Here is a 21,595-nt window from a genome sequence, read left to right as displayed (position 1 = left end):
GAACTATAGACCAGTCAGCCTGACCTCGGTGGTGGGCAAGTTGTTGGAGGGAATCCTAAGGAAAGGCAAGGACTTCTTAGGAAAGTCAGCATAGCTTTGTGCATGGAAATCATGTCTCATGAACTTAATAGAGTTTTTTGAAGGAATAACAAAGAGAATTAAAGAGGGCAGAGTGGTGGACGTGATCTATATGGACTTCAGTAAGGTGTTCAACAGGGTTCCTCATGGGAGACTGGTTAGCAAGGTTAGATCTCATGGAATACAGGGAGAACTAGCCATTTGGATACAGAACTGGCTCAAAGGTAGAAGACAAAGGGTGGTGGTGGAGGGTTGCTTTTCAGACTGGAGGCCTGTGACCAGTGGAGTGCCACAAGGATCGATGCTGGGTTCATTACTTTTTGTCACTTATATAGATGATTTGGATGTTAACATAGGAAGAATAGTTAGTAAGTTTGTATGTTACACCAAAATTGGATCTGAAGTGGACTTGAAGAAGGTTACCTCAGAATACAACGGGATCTTGATCAAATGGGCCAATGGGCTGAGGAGTGGCAGATGGAGTTTAATTTAGATAAATGTGAGATGCTGCATTTTGGAAAAGCAAATCAAAGCAGGACTTATACACTTAATGGTAAGGTCCTAGGGAGTTTTGCTGAACAAAGAGACCTTGGAGTGTAGGTTCATAGTTCTGTGAAAATTGAGTTGCACGTAGATAGGAGATGGAAGAAGGTATTTGATAGATAACACACTATATGCCTTCTTAATAACCCCATCAATGTGGGTGGCAACTTTCAGAAATCTATGTACATGGACACCAAAATCTCTCTGCTCATCTCCACTACCAAGGATCTTACCATTAGCCCAGTACTCTTTATGGTAAAAACAAGGACTGCAGATGCTAGAAACCAGATTCTGGATCAGTGGTGCTGGAAGAGCACCGCAGTTCAGGCAGCATCCAAGGAGCAGCGAAATCAACGTTTCGGGCAAAAGGTCTTCATCAGGAACAAAGGCAGTGAGCCTGAAGCATGGAGAGATAAGCTAGAGGAGGCTGGGGGTGGGGAGAAAATAGCATAGACTACAATAGGTGAGTGGGGAATGGGATAAAGGTGATAGGTCAGGGAAGAGAGAGTGGAGTGGATAGGTGGAAAAGGAGATGGGCAGGTAGGACATGTCCGGACAAGTCATGGGGACAGTGCTGAGCTGGAAGTTTGGAACTAGGGTGAGGTGGGGGAAGGGGAAATGAGGAAACTGTTGAAGTCCACATTGATGCCTTGGGGTTGAAGTGTTCTGAGGCAGAAGATGAGGCGTTCTTCCTCCAGGCATCTGGTGGTGAGGGAGCGGTGGTGAAGGAGGCCCAGGACCCCCATGTCCTCGGCAGAGTGGGAGGGGGAGTTGAAATGTTGGGCCATGGGGCGGTGTGGTTGATTGTTGTGGGTGTCCCGGAGATGTTCCCTAAAGCACTCTGCTAGGAGGCGCCCAGTCTCCCCAATGTAGAGGAGACCGCATCAGGAGCAACGGATACAATAAATGATATTAGTGGATGTGCAGGTAAGACTTTGATGGATGTGGAAGGCTCCTTTAAGGCCTTGGATATAAGTGAGGGAGGAGGTGTGGGTGCAGATTTTACAGTTCCTGCGGTGGCAGGGGAAAGTGCCAGGATGGGAGGGTGGCTTGTAGGGGGCGTGGACGGTAGTCATGGAGGGTACGGTCTTTGAGGAAGGCGGAAAGGGGTGGGGAGGGAAATATATCCCTGGTGGTGGGGTCTTTTTGGAGGTGGCGGAAATGTTGGCGGATAACTTGGTTTATGCGAAGGTTGGTGGGGTGGAAGGTGAGCACCAGGGGTGTTCTGTCCTTGTTACGGTTGGAGGGGTTAGGTCTGAGGGCAGAGGTGCGGGATGTGGACGAGATGCGTTGGAGGGCATCTTTAACCACGTGGGAAGGGAAATTGTGGTCTCTAAAGAAGGAGGCCATCTGGTGTGTTCTATGATGGAACCGGTCCTCCTGGGAGCAGATACGGAGGAATTGGGAATACATGATGGCATTTTTGCAAGAGGTAGGGTGGGAAGAGGTGTAATCCAGGTAGCTGTGGGAGTCGGTGGGTTTGTAAAAAATGTCAGTGTCAAGTCGGTCGTCATTAATGGAGATGGAGAGGTCCAGGGAGAGGAGTGAGGTGTCAGAGATAGTCCAGGTAAATTTAAGGTCAGGGTGGAATGTGTTGGTGAAGTTGATGAATTGCTCAACCTCCTCGTGGGAGCACGAGGTGGCGCCAATGCAGTCATCAATGTAGCGGAAGAAGAGGTGGGGAGTGGTGCCAGTGTAATTATGGAAGATCAACTGTTCTATGTAGGCAACAAAAAGACTGGCATAACTCGGGCCCATACATGTGCCCATGGCTACCCCTTTGGTCTGGAGGAAGTGGGAGGATTCGAAGGAAATAAACCTTCGCATAAACCATATCATCCGCCAACATTTCTGCCACCTCCAAAAAGACCCCACCACCAGGGATATATTTCCCTCCCCACCCCTTTCCGCCTTCCTCAAAGACAGTTCCCTCCGTGACTACCTGGTCAAGTCCACGCCCCCCTACAACCCACCCTCCCATCCTGGCACCTTCCCCTGCTACCGCAGGAACTGGAAAACCTGCGCCCACACCTCCTCCCCCACCTCCATCCAAGGCCCTAAAGGAGCCTTCCACATCCATCAAAGTTTTACCTGCACATCCACTAAAATCATTTATTGTATCCTCTGCTTCTCATGCGGTCTCCTCTACATTGGGGAGAATGGGCGTCTCCTAGCAGAGTGCTTTAGGGAACATCTCCGGGACACCCGCAACAATCAACCACACCGCCCCGTGGCCCAACATTTCAACTCCCCCTCCCACTCTGCTGAGGACATGGAGGTTCTGGGCCTCCTTCACCGCCGCTCCCTCACCACCAGACGCCTGGAGGAAGAATGCCTCATCTTCCGCCTCGGAACACTTCAACCCCAGGGCATCAATGTGGACTTCAACAGTTTCCTCATTTCCCATTCTCCCACCTCACCCTAGTTCCAAACTTCCAGCTCAGCACTGTCCCCATGATTTGTCTGGACTTGTCCTACCTGCTTATCTCCTTTTCCACCTATCCACTCCACCCTCTCCTCCCTGACCTATCACCTTCATCCCCTCCCCCACTCATCTATTGTACTCTATGCTACTTTCTCCCCACCCCCACCCTCTTCTAGCTTGTCTCTCCACGCTTCAGGCTCACTGCCTTTATTCCTGATGAAGGGCTTTTGCCTGAAACATCGATTTCGCTGTTCCTTGGATGCTGCCTGAACTGTTGTGCTCTTCCAGCACCACTAATCCAGTACTCTTTATTCCTGTTGCTCCTTCCAAGGTGAAACGCCTCACACTTGTCTGCATTAAACTCCATTTGCCACCTCTCAGCCCAGCTCTGCAGCTTATCCATGTCCCTCTGTAACCATTCTACTCATCCATCCTTCTATGCCCTCATCCATGTCATTTATAAAAATGACAAACAGTAGTGGCCCCAAAACAGATTCTTGCGGTACACCACAAGTAACTGAACTCCAGGATGAACATTTCCAATCAACTACCACCCTCTGTCTTCTTTCAGCTAGCCAATTTCTGATCCAAACTGTTGAATTCACCCTCAATTCCATGCCTCCATATTTTGTGCAATAGCCTACTGTGGGGAATCTTATCAACAGGGGTTGGAAGGTCTTGCTGCGGCTGTACAGGACATTGGTTAGGCCACTTCTGGTATATGGAATGTAATTCTGGTCTCCTTGCTACTGGAAGAATGTTGTGAAACTTGAATGGGTTTAGAAAGGATTTGCAAGGATGTTGCCAGGGTTGGAGGATTTGAGTTCAAGGGAGAGGTTGAATAGGATGGTGCCTTTTTCCCTGGAGCATTGAAGACTAAGGGGTGATCTTATCAAGGTTTATAAAATTAGCAATTTTTGAGATTTATAAAATCATGAGGGGCATGATAGGATAATTAGTCAAGGTCTTTTCCCTGGGGTGGGGAAGTCCAGAACTAGAGGACATAGATTTAGGGTGAAAGGGGAAAGATATAAAAGGAACCGAAGGGACAACTTTTTCACGCAGAGCATGGTGGAATGAGCTGCCAGAGGAAGGGGTGGAGGCTGGTACATTAACAGCATTTAAAAGGCATCTGGATGGGTATATGAATAGGAAGGATTTAGAGGGATATGGACAATGTGCTGACAAATGAGACTAGATTAGATGAGGATATCTGGTCAGCAAAGAGTCTGTTTCCGTGCTGTACATCTCTAAGACTCTGTGATCTTTTAGTACCATGTAACTGATGACGTAGCTCTGCCTCACACCTTCAGCTAAATCATTGGCTGTCATTCATCCTCAAAGGTGTTTTGAAATGTTGATTTCAGTCCTTGCCTTTCAACATCTCAAGACTGACAATGGGAGTTGCTGCCATACTGTTTCATGTTTCTTTCATAATCCTATTATTTCACTGAGTGAGAGGTAAAGCTTAGGACCATATTGACTGTGGATGCCAACAAATCTGTGCTCACATTCATGAGAATTCATCGGAGCTGCCTAAACCCTTTGCATGGGAAATTGTTTCAACAGTAGAGATAGAAGACTACTGTATTCCCTTGGAAATTTAAATGGAATTTGATCCCCACATTTGGAGAGGAAAGTGTAGTGTACTAACCCATTACATCACTTGCTCCCTTTATTAGGGCAGTGCAAAGCAATGTCCAGGATAGTAAAAATACCAGCAATATCAGACAGTGATTTTTTTCCCACAATTAGTGAAAGTTGCTATGAACAAGCATTACTCTCAATGTTGTTTTATAAGAATTTATGTTTAAAGGATTGTAGACTGTGTTTTATTTGAAAAGACTGAGAAAAAATACCTGATTTTTCAAGATGTCATGAGAAGGATATGAGCCCTTTGTTTAAAAGACACTGTTTGGATGTCACATCGCTAAGCTAATTGCAAGTTCTGCTTCAAGCCCCTCACCATCCTGACTTGGAAACATTTCACTGCTACCTCAGCGTTTCTGGTTTAAAATCCTGGAACTTCCACCAGACAGCACATTGAACATTGAACATTACAGTGCAGTACAGGCCCTTCGGCCCTCAATGTTGTACCGACCTGTGAAACCAAACTGAAGCCCATCTAACCTACACTACTCCTTTTTCACCAATTTATTTATCCAATGACCATTTACATGCCCTTAAAGTTGCCGAGTCTACTACTGTCGCAGGCAGGGTGTTCCATGCTCCTTCTACTCTCTGAGTAAAGAAACTACCCCTGACATCTGTCCTATATCTATCAACCCTCAATTTAGAGCTATGTCCCCTTATGCTATCCATCATCATCAAAGGAGAAAGGTTCTCACTGTCCACCCTATCTAACCCTCTGATTATCTCATATGTCTCAATTTAGTCACCTCTCAACCTTCTTCACTCTAACTAAAACAGCCTCAAGTCTCTCAGCTTTTCCTCATAAGACCTTCCCTCCATACCAGGAAGCATCCTAGTAAATCTCCTTTGAACCCTTTCCAAAACTTTCACATCTGTCCTATAATGCAGTGACCAGAACCTTATTCAATATTCCAAATGCGGCCGCACCAGAGTTTCGTACAGCTGCACCACAACCTCATGGCTCCGAAACTCAGTCCCTCCACCAATAAAAGCTAACACACCATATGCCTTCTTAATAACCCTATCAATCTGGGTGTCATCTTTCAGGAATCTATGTACATGACACCAAGATCTCTCTGTTCATCTACACTACCAAGAATCTTACCGTTATCCCAGTGCTCTTTATTCATGTTGTTCCTTCCAAAGTGAATCGCCTCACACTTGTCCACATTAAACTCCATTTGCCACCTCTCAGCCCAGTTCTGCAGCTTATCCATGTCCCCCAGTAACCTGCAACGTCCTTCGGCACTGTCCACAATTCTACCGATCTTAGTGTCATCCGTAAATTTACTAATCCATCCTTCTACGCCCTCATCCAGATCATTTATAAAAATGACGAACAGCAGTGGTCCCTCGTACACCACTCGTAACTGAACTCCAGGATGAACATTTCCCATCAACCACCACCCTCTGTTTTCTTTCAGCTAGCCAATTTCTGATCCAAACTGCTAAATCACCCTCAATCCCATGCCTCCGTATTTTGTGCAATAGCCTACAGTGGGGAACCTTATCAAACATCTTACTGATATCCACGTACACCACATCAACCGCTTTATCCTCATCCACCTGTTTGGTCACCTTCTGAAAGAACTCAATAAGGTTTGTGAGGCATGACCTACCCTTCACAAAACCGTGTTGACTGTCCCTAATCAACTTATTCCTCTCTAGATTATTATAAATCCGATCTCTTATAAACTTTTCCAACACTTTATTCACAACCAAATCAAGGCTCGCTGGTCTATAATTACCAGAGTTGTCTCTACTGCCCTTCTTGAACATCCGGCCAAGGGACTTGTCTATTTTTACATTTCCCAGAATTGCTAACACCTCCTGCTTGTGAACCTCAGTCCTGTTTAGTCTCGTCACCTGTATCTTAGTATTCTCCTCGATAACATTGTCGTTTTCCAGTGTGAATACTTACAAAAAATATTCATTTAGCATTTCCCCAATCTCCTCAGACTCCATGTACAACTTCCCATTCCTATCCTTGATTGGCCCTAATCTTTCTCTAGTCATTCATTTATTCCTGATATACCTATCAAAGACTTTCAAGTTTTTCTTGATCCTATCTGCCAACAACTTCTCATGTCCCCTCCTGGCTCTTCTTAGCTCTGTCTTTCGGTCTTGCTTGGTTAACTTGTAACTCTCAAGTGCCCTAACAAACCTTCACGTCTCATCCTAACATCAGCCTTCTTCTTCCTCTTGACAAGAGATTCAATTTCTTTAGTAAACAATGGCTCCTGCACTCGACAACTTCCTCCCTGTCCGACAGGTATATACTTATCAAGGACATGCAGTAGCTGTTCCTTGAATAAGCTCCACATTTCAATTGTGCCCATCCCTGCAGTTTCCTTCCCCATCTTATGCATCCCATATCTTGCCTAATGTCATCATGATTACCTTTCCCTGAGCTATAACCCTTGCTCTGCAGCATATACCTATCCCTTTTCATTGCTAAAATAAACAGAACCAAATTGTGGACACTATCACCAAAGTGGTAAAAACAATGACTGCAGATGCTGGAAACCAGATTCTGGATCAGTGGTGCTGGAAGAGCACAGCATTTCAGGCAGCATCCAACGAGCAGCAAAATAGACATTTCAGGCAAAAGCCCTTCATGAGGAATAAAGGCAGAGAGACTGAAGCATGGACAGATAAAGTGCTTCCAAATCTAACACCTGGCTTGGTTCATTTCCCAGTACAAAATCCAATGTGGCTTTGCCGTTTGTTGGCTTGTCTACATACTCTGTCAGGAAACCCTCCTGCACACATTGGACAAAAACTGACCCATCTAAAGTACTTGAACTATAGCATTTCTAGAGCTGAAAATATGTGTTGCTGGAAAAGCGCAGCAGGTCAGGCAGCATCCAAGAAGCAGGAGAGTCGACGTTTCGGGCATGAGCCCCTTTTCCTGCTCCTTGGATGCTGCCTGACCTGCTCCGCTTTTCCAGCAACACATTTTCAGCTCTAATCTCCAGCAACTGCAGTCCTCACTTTCTTCTATAGTATTTCTAGTCAATATTTGGCAAGTTAAAGGCTCCCTTGAGGTTCCCCTTCACACAGTTTACAGTCTGTGACCCCCTTCAAATGTGTCAGGGCCCCTAAGGGTCTGTTGAGAATGGCTGGTCGAAATGGTAAATGTGTCGGAGTTGTTCATGGTTTAAGATGAAATTGGCCTCCACCTGATGATTGATTCAGCCACTGCAAAAGTAGCAGCTTCTCCACTAATTATGGAAAGACAAAATATGATAGAACCCCTACAGTATGGAAGCAGGTCATTTGAGTTCACACCAACCTTCCAAGGACATCCTACCCAGACCCACTCCATTGCTATAACCCTGCATTTCCCATGGCCAATTCCACCTAACCTGCATATCTTTGTGGGAGGAACCTGGAGTACCCGGAGGAACTCCTTGCAGACATGGGGAGAATGTACAAACCCCACCCAGACAGTCACCCAGGTCTCTGGCACTGTGAGGCAGCAGTGCTAACCACTGAGCCACCAAGCAACAGAACAGCTGCAGAAAAAGCAATTGCCAAACATCACTGAAGATAAAATTGGCACCACAGACATGTTTGATGAACTGAAATTTTTTTTGGAGATTTTGATAATCCAAAGGAAATATTCATAAGCTCAACAAGCCAGCGCAGGGTTAAGTGGCACAGACTCCTGCTGGAGCAGTAGGAGTTCCAGAGTTCTACCACATTAGAAATGAGATTCTGATGAGGGAGAGGAAGCCTCCTCATAGACCTGCAGATGAAGAGTACTCCAGACGGTGGCTCTCCAGATAGTGATGCCATCAAAATATTGTTAGCAAATACAAAGGATGAAATTCCCTATGGTGGGACATGCATTTGTTGACATTTTTAACAACCAGGATGTCACAAGGACATGTTTCAGTTTTGGAAAATGTGCTAAATGTGCCAGAATGTCGAAAGACTGCAACCAAAGTGGAACCTGTAATTCCCTACCAGCCAGTTAGTCAGCCTTTGGTGGAATATGTGGGAGCTGTATTGAAGGTCAGGGTGAGGCACGAGAATATCCTTATGATTTTGGACACGGCTACTCTGTCCTCAAAGGCCATTCCCTTTCTGCAAAATTAGTGGTGAGAAAGTTAACCCAGTTCTTAACTTAATATGGACTACTTATTGAGATCCATTTGGTTCAATGTTATAATTTTATGTCTAAAGTTTACCAGGAATTTATGATTAGTCTTGGTGTAATACAATCCTCAGCATAGCCCCCGTAGAATTGAAGAGCTTTAGAAGATTACCATCAAGCTCTCAAAGCAATGGTCAGGGTTTACCACCATTAATATCCCCATGATCGGGCAAAGGACAGGAATTTCTTTTATTTTCTTCCCTGTATTCATCTAATCAGTCAACCAATTTAAATTGTTTTGAATCAGCTGTAGAGAATAAGGTTCGAGGGCCTCTGAAACTAATCTGACAAACATCTCCGGAACAGAGGGACAAACCTTACTCATTAGATTAGGTATCAATGTTCTGGAAGCAGCTCATGAGAGCCTGCAACATGACTCAAGCACACCTTAGAACTTCATAAACAATCAAGAAAAAAATGAGTCAACAAGCATGCCAAAACTTAGACATTTCACCAAATGGGTTTTGTGTTTGTATTTTTAGCTTTGAGGAGTGGACCACTGAAAGCACAATCAGTGCTCCATGGAGGGTAGTCAAAAGGATTGGGGAAGTAAATTATTAGATGGACACCCCAAATTAATGGAAAAACAACTGGTGGTGTGACATCAAAAGGTTGAAGCAATATTACTGTTGGGGGGGGGGAGGTGGCTTTGAGCAAACACAGATATCTCATTCATAAGGATATTGCTTTGCAAAATAGATGGATAGGATGAGGGAGATGGAGGACTGAGCAATTTCCAAATAGAATCCCTTGCTATTCAGTTAGCTAATTTGGCCCAACATGTCCATACTGACCCTCTGCAGAGTATCCCTCCCAGACCAATCCCCTTAACCCTACATTTTCCATGGCTAATGCACCTAACCTACACATCCTTGAACACTATGGACAATTTAACAAGACCAATTTACCTAACCTGCACATCTTTGGACTATGGGAGGAAACCGGAGCACCCGATCAGTTAGCTGATCTATTAAGGAGGTTACACAGTGCACTTTTATATTTCGAGACAAAATCTCAAGAAGATCTATCAGGGCAACTTGCAAAATTTGAAAGCAGCTGTAGTGACAAACCAGATATATAATAACTTCAGCCATCCATAATGTAGATGTGGGAAAATCCTTTTGTATAAATCAGCACCCTTTTCATTTAGAAACAGAGGTACATGCCCAGGTGAAAACAGGAATCCAATACTTGTTGGAAAACCAACCAGTTATACCAAGTCACAGTAGTTGGCATGCTCGAATCTTGTTAATGGCTATGCCGAAGGTTCAACCAGATTTTGCATCAACCATAGAAAGGTCAATGTAGCAACAAATGCAAACTCCTTTCCAATTCTTCACTTGGGAGACTATTGATCAAGTTGGCAGTAACAGATTTAAGACCAAATTTATTCTATCAGATTTATTATCTCCCCTTTTGGAACAATCTAGAACAAAAGGTCATAGTTTTAGGTGAAGGGGTGGCAGAGATGAGGGGGAATTACTTCCCCATGATGATTATGAAACTGTGGAATTCACCACCTCACACTGTGATGGATGCCAGGACACTGAGTAAGGTTAAGGAGGAGATTAAATAGATTTTAAATTAGAAATGGGTTAAAGAGTTATGGGGAAGAGGTGGGAGCTGAGGCCAAGATAATCATCCATGATTGTATTAAATGGTGGACCAGGCTCAAGGGGCTAAATTTCTTGCTCCTGCCCCATGTCCTTATGTTCTTTAAATAGATTGTTAAAGTGATATTTAACACCCTGAGCAAAAGAGATGAGTGTGGCATGGTGGCTCAGTGGTTAGCACTGCTGTCTGACAGCATCGGGTCCCAGGCTTGATTCCAGCCTTGGGTAACTGTGTGGAGTTTTCACATTCACCCCATGTCTGCATGGGTTTCCTCCCACAGTCCAAAGATGTGTAGGTTAGGTAAATTGTCCATAGTGTTCAGGGATGTGTAGGCTAGGTGCAATAGTCATGCAAAATGTAGGGTTAAGGGGATGGGTCTGGGAGGGATACTGTTCAGAGGGTCAGTGTGGCCATGTTGGGCCAAATGGCCTGTTTTCACACTGTAGGGATTCTATATGGGTCTTTTTCACACAGATTGTCTTTTCTGATTTGAATGATGCCATTTGGGCTAATAAATTCCCAACAAATTCGCAGAGATAAATGAACACAGTGTTCCTAACTATGTGGTTTACATAGATGATGAGTGACACTTGGAAACACTACTTGAAACAACCAGTAGCTCTGTTTAGAAAATTATAGCAGCTGATTTGGTGATAAATTTTGGTAATAGTGAATTTGCAAAGTTATGGATCACTTACCACATAGTAGTGCAAGGACAAGTTCTGCTAAGAGCAGCAAAGGTACAGCAGTAATAGAGTTCTCTGCCCCACGACTAAATGGAAAACCATGAAGCTTTTGAAGATGCATCATTTCCACTGTATAGAGAAGCTAGTGGGATATTCTGTGATGGAAGAAGAAACCCTGGGTTTCCCAAGTTCATGGGTAGCACTTTTGACTCTAAAGCAGCAGGGTTGTTCTCCTCGATGTCCAAGTCAATGTGAGTCCCTCAATGAACATTACACTGCTGGAAGGGCCTAGCTGTGTGCAAATAGACTCCAGCATTTTCAACACTGCAATAATGATCAACATTCCAAACAAAATACTTCATTGACTGTACAGCGCTTTCGGATGTGCTAAGAATGTGAAAGCTGCCTTTTGACTGCATATCCTAGTTTTGTGATCGACAGTATGCAGAGGAAATTGACAACAGCTAAATCATGAATACTGCAAAGGAGAAAAGATAGGTCAAAGTTTTATTTAGAGGAAGTTCATTTGAATTTTACTGGATCCGATGCAGCGTCTGTACTCTACATGTGAAACTTCCTGTCTTTTCTCTTTCCAGAAGCAACTGAACTGGCTGTGCATTTTTACTGTATTTTCTGGCTTTTGATTTCCAGTATTAACAACTTGTGACTAATTCATAAATCATAATTGGAAAGGAGATCTGAAAAAGTAACTATAGTCCAGTTAGCTTAGCATCTGTTATTTGAAAAATGTTTGAGTGTTTATTCAGGATGTAATAGCATGGCTTCACAAAGGGAAAATCACACCTAACAAATTTATTAACATTTTATGAAGAGTTAACAAGGGGGTAGATAAAAAGGAAGCAGTAAACGTAATTTATCTGCATTTCCAGCAGGTGTTTGTTCAGGTACTACACTTTAGAGTATTTAATAAGATAGTGTTTAGGTAGTATATTAATGTGGATAGAGGATTTTGGGCTAATTTATAAGACAGACAGTTGGAATAATGGGAGCATTTTCAGGATGGCAACTTATAATTAGTGAATTGCTACAGGGATCAGTGCTGGGGCCACAATTACTTATAGTGTATGTTCGTGGCTTAGATGAGGAACATTGCCAAGTAGTAGTGAGGATGACACAAATGTCTGCAGGGGAATATAAACAGCATAAGCAAATAGACAAAAATCTGACCAATGGAAAATAATGTGGGAAAATGTGAAGTTATGCACTTTGGCAGGAAGAATAGAGGAGTTTAATATTCTTTATATGAAGAAAGATTGAAGAATGATACAACACAGAGGAATTTTGCAGTATGTGTGCACATATCACTGGAAGCTAGTATGCAGATAATAGAGTAGGTAAATGAACATTGAACGTTTACAAGGAATAGAATATGAAAAATAGGGAAATCAAAGCACTATTTCATTCACACCTGGAACTCTGAACACATTTGCTTCTCTTTTCCAAGGAAATAATATTGGCATTGAAGGCAGTCCAGACGAATTTCGCTTGTTTGATCCTGGGTAGAGGAAGAGGTTGGATCTCTACTCAATGAAGTTTAAAAGAATGAAAGGAGACCTTATTGAAACATACCAAATTCTTAGGGGATTTTATGAGTTTGAGTTTGAATTTGATTGAGTTTGAATTATTGTTGTCACATGTACCAAGACACAGTGTAGAGTATTGTTTTTCATGCTATACAGTCAGATCGTACCATACAAAGTGCATCAGGGTAGCAGAACAGAGTTCAGAATACAGTGTTACAGCCACAGAGAAGGTGCAGAGGGAGAGAGCTCAACATTAACTTTATAGTGGTCTGTTCAAAAGTCTAATAACTTCTCCTTGTGGGACAATCTCAGACCAGAAGGCAAGCATTCGACAAGGATCCTCAGGGTAAACTGGTTAGCAAGGTTAGATCTCATGGAATATAGGGAGAACCAGCCATTGGATACAGAACTGGCTCCAAGGAAAAAGACAGAGGGTGGTGGAGAGTTGCCTTTCAGACTGGAGGCCCGTCACCAGTGGTGTGCCAGAAGGACCCGCTGCTGGGTCCATTGAATTTTGTCACCAAAAATTGCAGATGACACCAAAATTGGAGGTGTAGTGGTCAGCAAAGATGGTTATCTCAGAGAACAATGGGATCTTGATCAGATAGGCCAATGGGCTGAGGAGTGTCAGATGAAGTTTAATTTAGATAAATATGAGTTGCTACATTTTGAAAAAAACAAATCAGAGCAGGACTTATGCACATACTGATAAGGTCTTGGGAGTATTGCTGAACACAGAGACTTTGAAGTGCAGATTCATAGTTCCTTGAAAGTGGAGTTGCAGGTAGATAGGATAGTGAAGAAGGTATTCGGCCCATATAAGTCCTTCCTGTTCATATACCCATTTAGATGCCTTTATTGGTCAGAGCATTGAGTACAGGAGTTGGGGGGTCATGTTGCGGTTGTACAGGACATTGGTTAGGCCATTTTTGGAATATTATGTGCAATTCTGGTCTCTGTCCTATTGGAAGGATGTTGTGAAACTTGAAAGTGTCCAGAAAAGATTTACAAGGATATTGCTAGGGTTAGAGGATTTGCGCCATAGGGAAAGGCTAAATAGGCTGGCGCTGTTTTCTCTGGAGTGTCAGAGACTGAGGGTTGACCTTATCGATGTTAATAAAATCATGAGAGGCGTGGATAGGTAAATAAACAAGGTCTTTTCCCCGGGCTCCCTTTATTAAGGGAATAAATGGTTATGGGGATAAGGCAGGAAAGTGGAGTTGAGCATTATCAGATCAATCATGGTCTTATTGAATGGTGCAGTAGATTCGATGGACTGAAAAGCCCACTTCTGCTCCATCTAATGAACTTATGATCAAAATCTAATATGCTATAAAATGGTTAATATGGTTCTACCTTTGATCTGTAACAGTTGTAAAATTACAATATTACCCATTCTGCTTCCATAACTTGTTTTTATGAACTAGATTCATTTATATTCATCATACTGCGATTAAAAAAAAAGACAGTAGAGATGGAAGTTGGCCTTAAATATCACAGGAACTCTCACTGACGCTAAAGGAATGGCTAAGAACAAAAATAAAAAATATTGAGGTAGGAAGGTTAATGCCAGCTAAGAATTAACAGCTAAATTCTCCCTTCCCAACCACACACGTATAAAGCTGGCCCTGCCTTTCAAAGCACAGATGGTGAGAATTAATATTTTTCTCTGCATCATCCATTCTGATTGCAATGTAAATGAAGATTGTGAATGTGTACCTGGGTAGGGGTGGATTCCATTAGCAAAGACGGCTTCTGCTGTTGGCTGTCCATTAGCCTGTGGTGGGAGGCCGGTGAATCCATTTACTCCAATTGGAGAAGGAATACTAGGCACAGCTGGTGCGGTGATACCAGGAGGTGTGCTCCCACCTGAAACACATACACAGCAAATCAAGCATCTCCAGCTCCAACTGAATTAAACAGATACATTTAACTTTTATCATACCTGATGAGACAATTTCTACAATTAGAATCTTTTACTTACAGGGAACCAGCGACTTGATGTGAATAAGGATGCAATGAAGGGTTTTTAAACATTATGTGGACAATCACTTTCTCGCATTAATGATATGAAATATCACACCTACACTGCGGAGATTTGTCTTATTATAAGCAGTTATAAAAATATTGCACATGCTAATGTCGGGTGTCTCTGAGACGTATGCAATGTTCGATTTAACCAGAAATACAAATAATCCTCTACCACAACTGGTTCAGCTGGTTTGTTTGTCCTTGTAAATAATCTCCAGGACAAGTAATTAGGGAGTTTGTTTGGCAAACCACCTAAAAGATTCTTTTCCAGTCCAGTCAATGCTTGAATGACTCTAAGGTTGGTTAAGCAGCTCCTTCATAAAAAATGCATGACGATCAATAGCACATACGTCAAAAGTTAAGGTTAATGCACAAGAAGCTTATAGTATTTACTCCTCTAAACTTGCTATTATTCCTTTTCCTAACAGCTCTCTGCATCATTGTCATAACCTTAAATATGTAGCTTCACAGTTCAGTGACATATCAACAATATGAATTTGTATTTAGTTGCTATTGAACATTGTGGAATGGTACCTGTTCTCTATTCTTTCCATGGATGCTCTCAAATTACATCATGAATGGTATAAATATGCTGCAAAGATGCATCATGTTCCATAGGATTGTTTTGTACAAACTTAGGTTAAACTCACTCAAAACTAGATTTCACAATAAAAAGACTCTGGTAATTGCTTACACCCTTCTATTGGGAAAGGAGACCGAGTTAGATTCTGCTATCTGAGTAACAGCTTGGGCTATAATGAAGTTTACTCACTGTTATACTATGCTGTGTATTTCTATTTCATTTTAAGAGTCAGGTAAAGCAAGATATGAAGGAACAAATACCATGGGGTAGATCCTCAGTTTGTATGGCTGTATAAAATGTGTGAATGGAAATTGACGGTCTATTAAACCATCTTTCTAAGCCACAAAACGACACGACCAGCTATCTCTAGTAGCCATACACTCAGACAACCAGCAACATGAATTTGACTGGGAAAACACCACTATCATAGGACAAGCCAGACAGAGAACAGCCAGAGAATTCCTAGAAGCATGGCATTCATCCACAAACTCCATTAACAGACACATTGACCTGGACACCATATACAAACCACTACAGCTGAAACTGACACCCGGAAACGGCAAGAACATCCATCAACAGACACATCGACCTGGACCCCACATACAAATCACTGCAGCTGAAACTGACACCCGGAAGCGGCAAGAACAAACCAATATAAATACCGGAAGAAACATCAAAGCAGCGCTTCACACGAGGCTCCAACAGCACTGATGATGTTCCCTAGCCAGGGAACGAAACGTTTGCAGCAAAAACTTCCAGCTCGGCGAGCAGAACCACAACAACGGATACCCGAGCTACAAATCTTCAATCAGATTTTAAACATCTTTCTAAATTTTAGAAAGATGTTTAAAAAACAAGGATCTGTGCTGGGTCCACTGCTTTTCATCATTTATATAAATGATTTGGATGTGAACATAGGAGGTACAGTTAGGAAGTTTGTATATCACACCAAAATTGGACGTTACTGGACAGCGAAGAAGGTTACCTCAGAGTACAACAGGATCTTGATCAGATGGACCCATGAGTGGCAGATGGAGTTTAATTTGGATGAATGCGAGGTGTTGCATTTTGGGAAAGCATATCTTAGCAGGACTTATACACTTAATGGGAGTGTTGCTGATCAAAGAGACCTTGGAGTGCAGGTTCATAATTCTTTGAAAGTGGAGTCACAAGTAGATAGGATAATGAATAAAAATGGAAAGAACTGCAGATGCTGTAAACAAAAACAGAAGTTGATGGAAAAGCTCAGCAGGTCTGGCAGCATCTGTGGAGCGAAGTCAAAATTAATGTTTTGGATCCAGTGACACTTCTTCAGAACTGATGGTAGCTAGGAAAATGTTGGTTTAGACGCAGGAAATGGGGTGGGATGGGGTAAGGAGTAAACAATAGCTGGGGCCAGAATCCAAAGAGAGAGAACAGTTGGACTGACAGAGGAGTCTCTGACAATCTGGCTGGGAGGGTGAATAGCTGTTAATAGAGACTGTTAGTGGCCAACAATAAGTAGTGTGTAATGGCAGACTATGTGATAACAAGGTCTAGTGTGTGTGTGGTAGAGGGCTAGGACATGGGGGAGTTCAGGTTCTAAAATTATTGAACTCAATGTTGAGTCTGGAGCACTTCAGGGTTCCCCAAGCAGGAAATGAGGTGTTGTTCTTCCAGCATTGAGCTTCGCTGGAACACTGCAGCAAACTTGAGACAGAGATGTTGGCTGGGGAACAGGGTGGTGTGTTAAAGTGGTAGGCAACAAAGCTCAAAGTTTCTTTTGCGGGCAGAATGTAGGTGTTCTGCAAAGCGATCACCCAGTCTATGCTTTGTTTCCCCAATGTAGAGTAGATAGGATAGTGAAGAAGGTATTTGATATGCTTGCCTTGGTCAGTGCACTGAGCATAGGAGTTGAGAGGTCATGTTACGGCTGTACAGGACATTGGTGAGGCCACTACTGGAATACTGCATTCAATTCGGTCTCCTTGCCATAGGAAGGATGTGGTGAAACTTGAAAGGGTTCACTTTGTTCTAGTTCAGAAAAGGTTTACAAGGATGTTGCCAGGGTTGAAGGTTTTGAGCTATAGGGAGAGGCTGAATAGACTGGCGTTATTTTTCCTGGAGGCCAGAGACTGAAGAGTGATCTTATAGAGGTTTATAAAATCATGAGGAGCATGGATAGGATAAATAGACAAGGTCTTTTCCCCTGGTAGGACAGTCTAAAAGTAGAGGGCATAGATTTAAGGTGAGGGGGCAAAAAGATAGAAAAGCACCTAAGGGGCAACTTTTTCCACGCAGAGGGTGGTGCATATATGGAATGAGCTGCTAGCGGAAGTGGTAGAGGCTGATACAATCACAATGTTAAAAGGCATTTGGATGGGTGTTTGAATAGGAAGGGTTTGGGTGATATGAGCCAAATGCTGGCAAGTGGGACTAGATTTATCGAGGATGTCTGGTTGGCATTGACGAGTTGGATCGAAGGGTCTGATTCCGTGCTGTACATCTCTAAACCTCGATAACTTCATCCATTAACATCTTAATGCTGTTCACTTATTGTCACCCTTTAGAAATACCAGGTGGGGTTATCCTCACTGTTTCCCATATTGGATGGGTAAAGGGACAACCCAACCAGCTGGCTCCACTTTTACATTTTTTTCTCGAGAAGTGATGGCAGGTGCTGGCCATATTTTGGAATGTAAATGGAATGCAAATAAAGAAATTATATCCTCTGACACGTTTTCCTTCATTCATGCCTTAATTATATTGGTTACGAGGGATAACAAAGTTTGGCATTTACACTGTTAAGGAGATACAGAGTGTGCAACATTATCAAGCTTTGCTGTTTTCTGTCACTGTCTAGAAATAAATAATTGAAGTCAGTTACTACCAGAGTCTGTTAGGCATCCAGGCCTCAGCTATGACATCCTATAACTTTGCTGCAAAGGGTTGAAGGGATTCCTGGCAGAGATCCCATTGAAAGGCTGGCACCATTGATTGAGGAAAATCCATTGGCATGGTATTGGGAATCACTTAGATTCACTTCCCTGCATGATATTACTGCCAATGGGCAACTGTATTTATTTTGGGATTAAGGAAAATGCTGGAAGCCATCATCAGTCATGCTTTGGAGATGAAAGTTTGGCTGTAAGGAAAAGGACGACATGCAGGTGGGATTCCTGAGGAAAAAAGTGATTTTGTTTGGACTGGTAAGGTACCCAATAAGCACAGTCCGCCAATTCTTCACACCAAGCCTGAATAACATGCCCAAAGACTCGAGGCATCCATCAAAGACATCTCGGAGATGACATCCAGACTACTCTGGCCCCTATGCATCATGGTAGTCCACAAACCTACCAACACACTGAAATAGCTCTTGATGAATCTAAAGGACCCTATACCAAAAACCAGCAGAACGAATGCACAGAGTGCAACAAATATTATGCTGGACACACTGGCAGGCAACTAGTGACCAGGGTACACAAGTACCAACTAGCCAAAAAAAGACATGACCAACTATCACTAGTATCCATACACACAGACAATGAGAGGCGCCACTTCGCCTGGGACAATACATCCATCCTGGGACAGGCTAAATAAAGATACACACGGGAATTCCTAGAGCCCTGGCATTCAAACCAGAACTCCATCAACAAACACATTGATTTGGATCCCATTTACCAACTTCTTTAGGGTGGTGTGGTGGCTCAGTGGTTTGCACTGCTGCCTCACATCATCAGGGTTGATTCGCACCTCAGGCGACTGTCTGTGTAGAGTTTGCATGTTCTCCCCATGTCTGCATGGGTTTCCTCTGGGTGTTTCAGTTTCCTCCCACAATCCAAAGATGTGCAGGTCAGGTGAATTGGTCATGCTAAATTGCCCATAATATAAAGCGCATTAGTCAGGGTTAAATGTAGGATAGGGGAATGGATCTGGGTAGGTTATTCTTTGGAGGGTCAGTGTGGATTTCTTGGGCCAAATGGCCTGTTTTCATACTGTAGGGAATCTAAACTAATCTAATCAAAAAGAACCGGAAGTGATATCACACACCACAACAGACCAAAACAGATAAATAGAAAGCGGGACAGAACACCAGCACGTCATCAGAGGCTCACTGATGATGTTACTTCGTATGGTGATGAAAGGTCTGAGAACAAATCTGCCGGCTCAGCGAGCAAACTTACAACCTGAACCACAAGCTGAGCTACAAATCTTGGCAAAAACCACAAACTGGGTAATTAGGAAGATGAACCCAAACATGCATCAGTGGGAGATAAGTTTTTTGAATGTTTTGCGAGGGATAGGTATGGAAGAAAGTGAATTTGAAGAAGGAAGGGTTTATGGATAGTGTTCAAAGTTAAAAATCACACAACACCAGGTTATAGTCCAACTGGTTTATGTGGAAGCTTGAGTTTACAGAGTGCTGCTCCTTCATCAGGTGATTGTGGAATATAAGAAGGGGCAGCGCTCAGAAAGCTAGTGCTTCAAAATAAACCTGTTGGACTATATCCTGGTGTTGTGTGATTTCTAATTTTGTACACCCCAGTCCAACACCGGCACCTCCAATTTATGGATGGTGGTAGATCCAAGGCAGCTGTCAGACATTGTCTTGTGGGTGATCTAGTTTGTAAAACAAATAACTTACATTTGTGTAGCACTTTTGCACTGCCTAAGGACTTCCCAAAGCACTGCAGCCATCACATTTCAAATTCTAAGCAATGGAAATAGACATCCCATGGGAAATTGCAAGGTCAAGCGTGTTACCATGAATATCAGCAACTGAGTTAATTTTAAAGGAGGCTCAGTGAATAAAGGGGGAAAAGTAATTCATAGAATCATTGAATTTCTACAGCATGGAAGAAATGCAAAGGTAACCAGAACAGAAACTAAATTTACTGGAAACAAGGAGTTGCTGAGTGCTGAGAGTAAGAAATGGAAAGAGGGAGAGTATCTTGCAGAATTATTTGGAGTGAAACTTGGTGGTTTAAAAGTAAATAATTTTTAAAATTTGACCTACAAAGATAATTGTTGTACTTGAAGAGGAGCTTGCTAATGAATAAGAAGGCTTCCAAGTTGTCACTTACATTATTTAAATGCTTTCAAACGAGTACTTATTTTTGCTTCCATTCTGTCTCCACTTTCCTAGCATGTGTGTCTTAATTATTACAAAGTGTGCTCTGTGCTTAACACAATCATAGTTGATGCCAACTCGTCTATACTCAAAAGGATTTTAATAACATCCTGTGTGAAGCCAAGAATGATTGTGAGTCTGAAATGAGCTGCTTTCCCCCTGACTGACAGTGTGCTCAATTAGCAGATGCTTAAAGAAAAAATTGGCATGGGTTGAATGCACTGCAAATAACAAAAGCTCAGATTCTACAGATTCCAATCTTTGTCTCAGACAGTCACTACTTTCCTTGAATCTGCTAAAGAATTCATTGCAGTCATGTTCTGCTTTTAGTCCCCAGTGTTCTATTGCTTGGCTCTTGTGATAAAATAACCATCGTCCTACCAAATGATAGGACTGCTGTTTCATTTTAGAGAAATGATTGACGGTGGTTTAACCTGAGCATGACTATGTCTCAGGCAAGGGAGAGTTTGAGAAGAAGGCTCCTTACGGTAACCTGAGCTGGTGTGGGAATTGAACCACATTGTTGGTGTCAGTTTGCAATGCCAAATGACTGAACAAAGCCCCCACTATTGCAGTAGTACGACAGTATGGAAAATGGAAATTCTTATTCAAATAACTGTACATGAGCAATTTGGCAAGCTATTTAACTTTGGACTGTATCAAAGGGAAGTTTGATCCTGTTCTCAAATGCTGTCTGCACTTAAAAAAATTGTGTTCGCTGAATTGAGTGCTACCTGCTCTCAATCAAGGGTACCCAGGTCAAAGCAGCACATCAAGTGCTGCTTCAACTGCGATCAGCTACCTTAGCACCAGCAGAGTTCTGAAACTTGGACCTTCTTGAATGACATGACGCAATAGAATATCCAACAATGCACTGTCATTAGAGGAGCCAGTGTTAGTTTTTGTTTTGCAATAATTTTGTAAAATAAGGTCAGATTATTGATTTCTGTCTTTTTGTACGATTTGTGTTTGTTGTGCATTTTCCCATGGGTTTCTAAAAACAAAAATTGGAAATAATCCATAGACAAGTTTACGAAGAAATCTGTTTGAAATTACTTTTATGGTTCCGTATGTTGTGAGATAAAAATTGCTGTAATAAATACAAAAGTACAAAATTAAGTGAGAGTGCCTTTACATTAAAACCTGTTATCATCAAGATGGGGAAA

General features: G+C 42.6%; 1 protein-coding gene across 18 annotated transcripts in view; it reads right to left on the bottom strand.

Moving 5' to 3' along the window:
- celf4 (CUGBP, Elav-like family member 4) overlaps positions 1-21,595 on the bottom strand; it is a 1,146,342-nt gene that overhangs the window by 69,554 nt on the left and 1,055,193 nt on the right. For all 18 annotated transcript variants that reach the window (XM_060829380.1, XM_060829456.1, XM_060829519.1 and 15 more), the window contains one exon: positions 14,425-14,574. In XM_060829380.1, the coding sequence (XP_060685363.1) occupies positions 14,425-14,574 (150 nt within the window). The remainder of the gene's footprint in view (positions 1-14,424; positions 14,575-21,595) is intronic.

The sequence above is a fragment of the Hemiscyllium ocellatum genome, chromosome 1, assembly GCF_020745735.1.
Source record: "Hemiscyllium ocellatum isolate sHemOce1 chromosome 1, sHemOce1.pat.X.cur, whole genome shotgun sequence".
NCBI lineage: Eukaryota > Metazoa > Chordata > Chondrichthyes > Orectolobiformes > Hemiscylliidae > Hemiscyllium > Hemiscyllium ocellatum.
The sequence above is the reverse complement of the archived record's forward strand: the minus strand, read 5'-3'. Positions and strand labels throughout refer to the sequence as shown.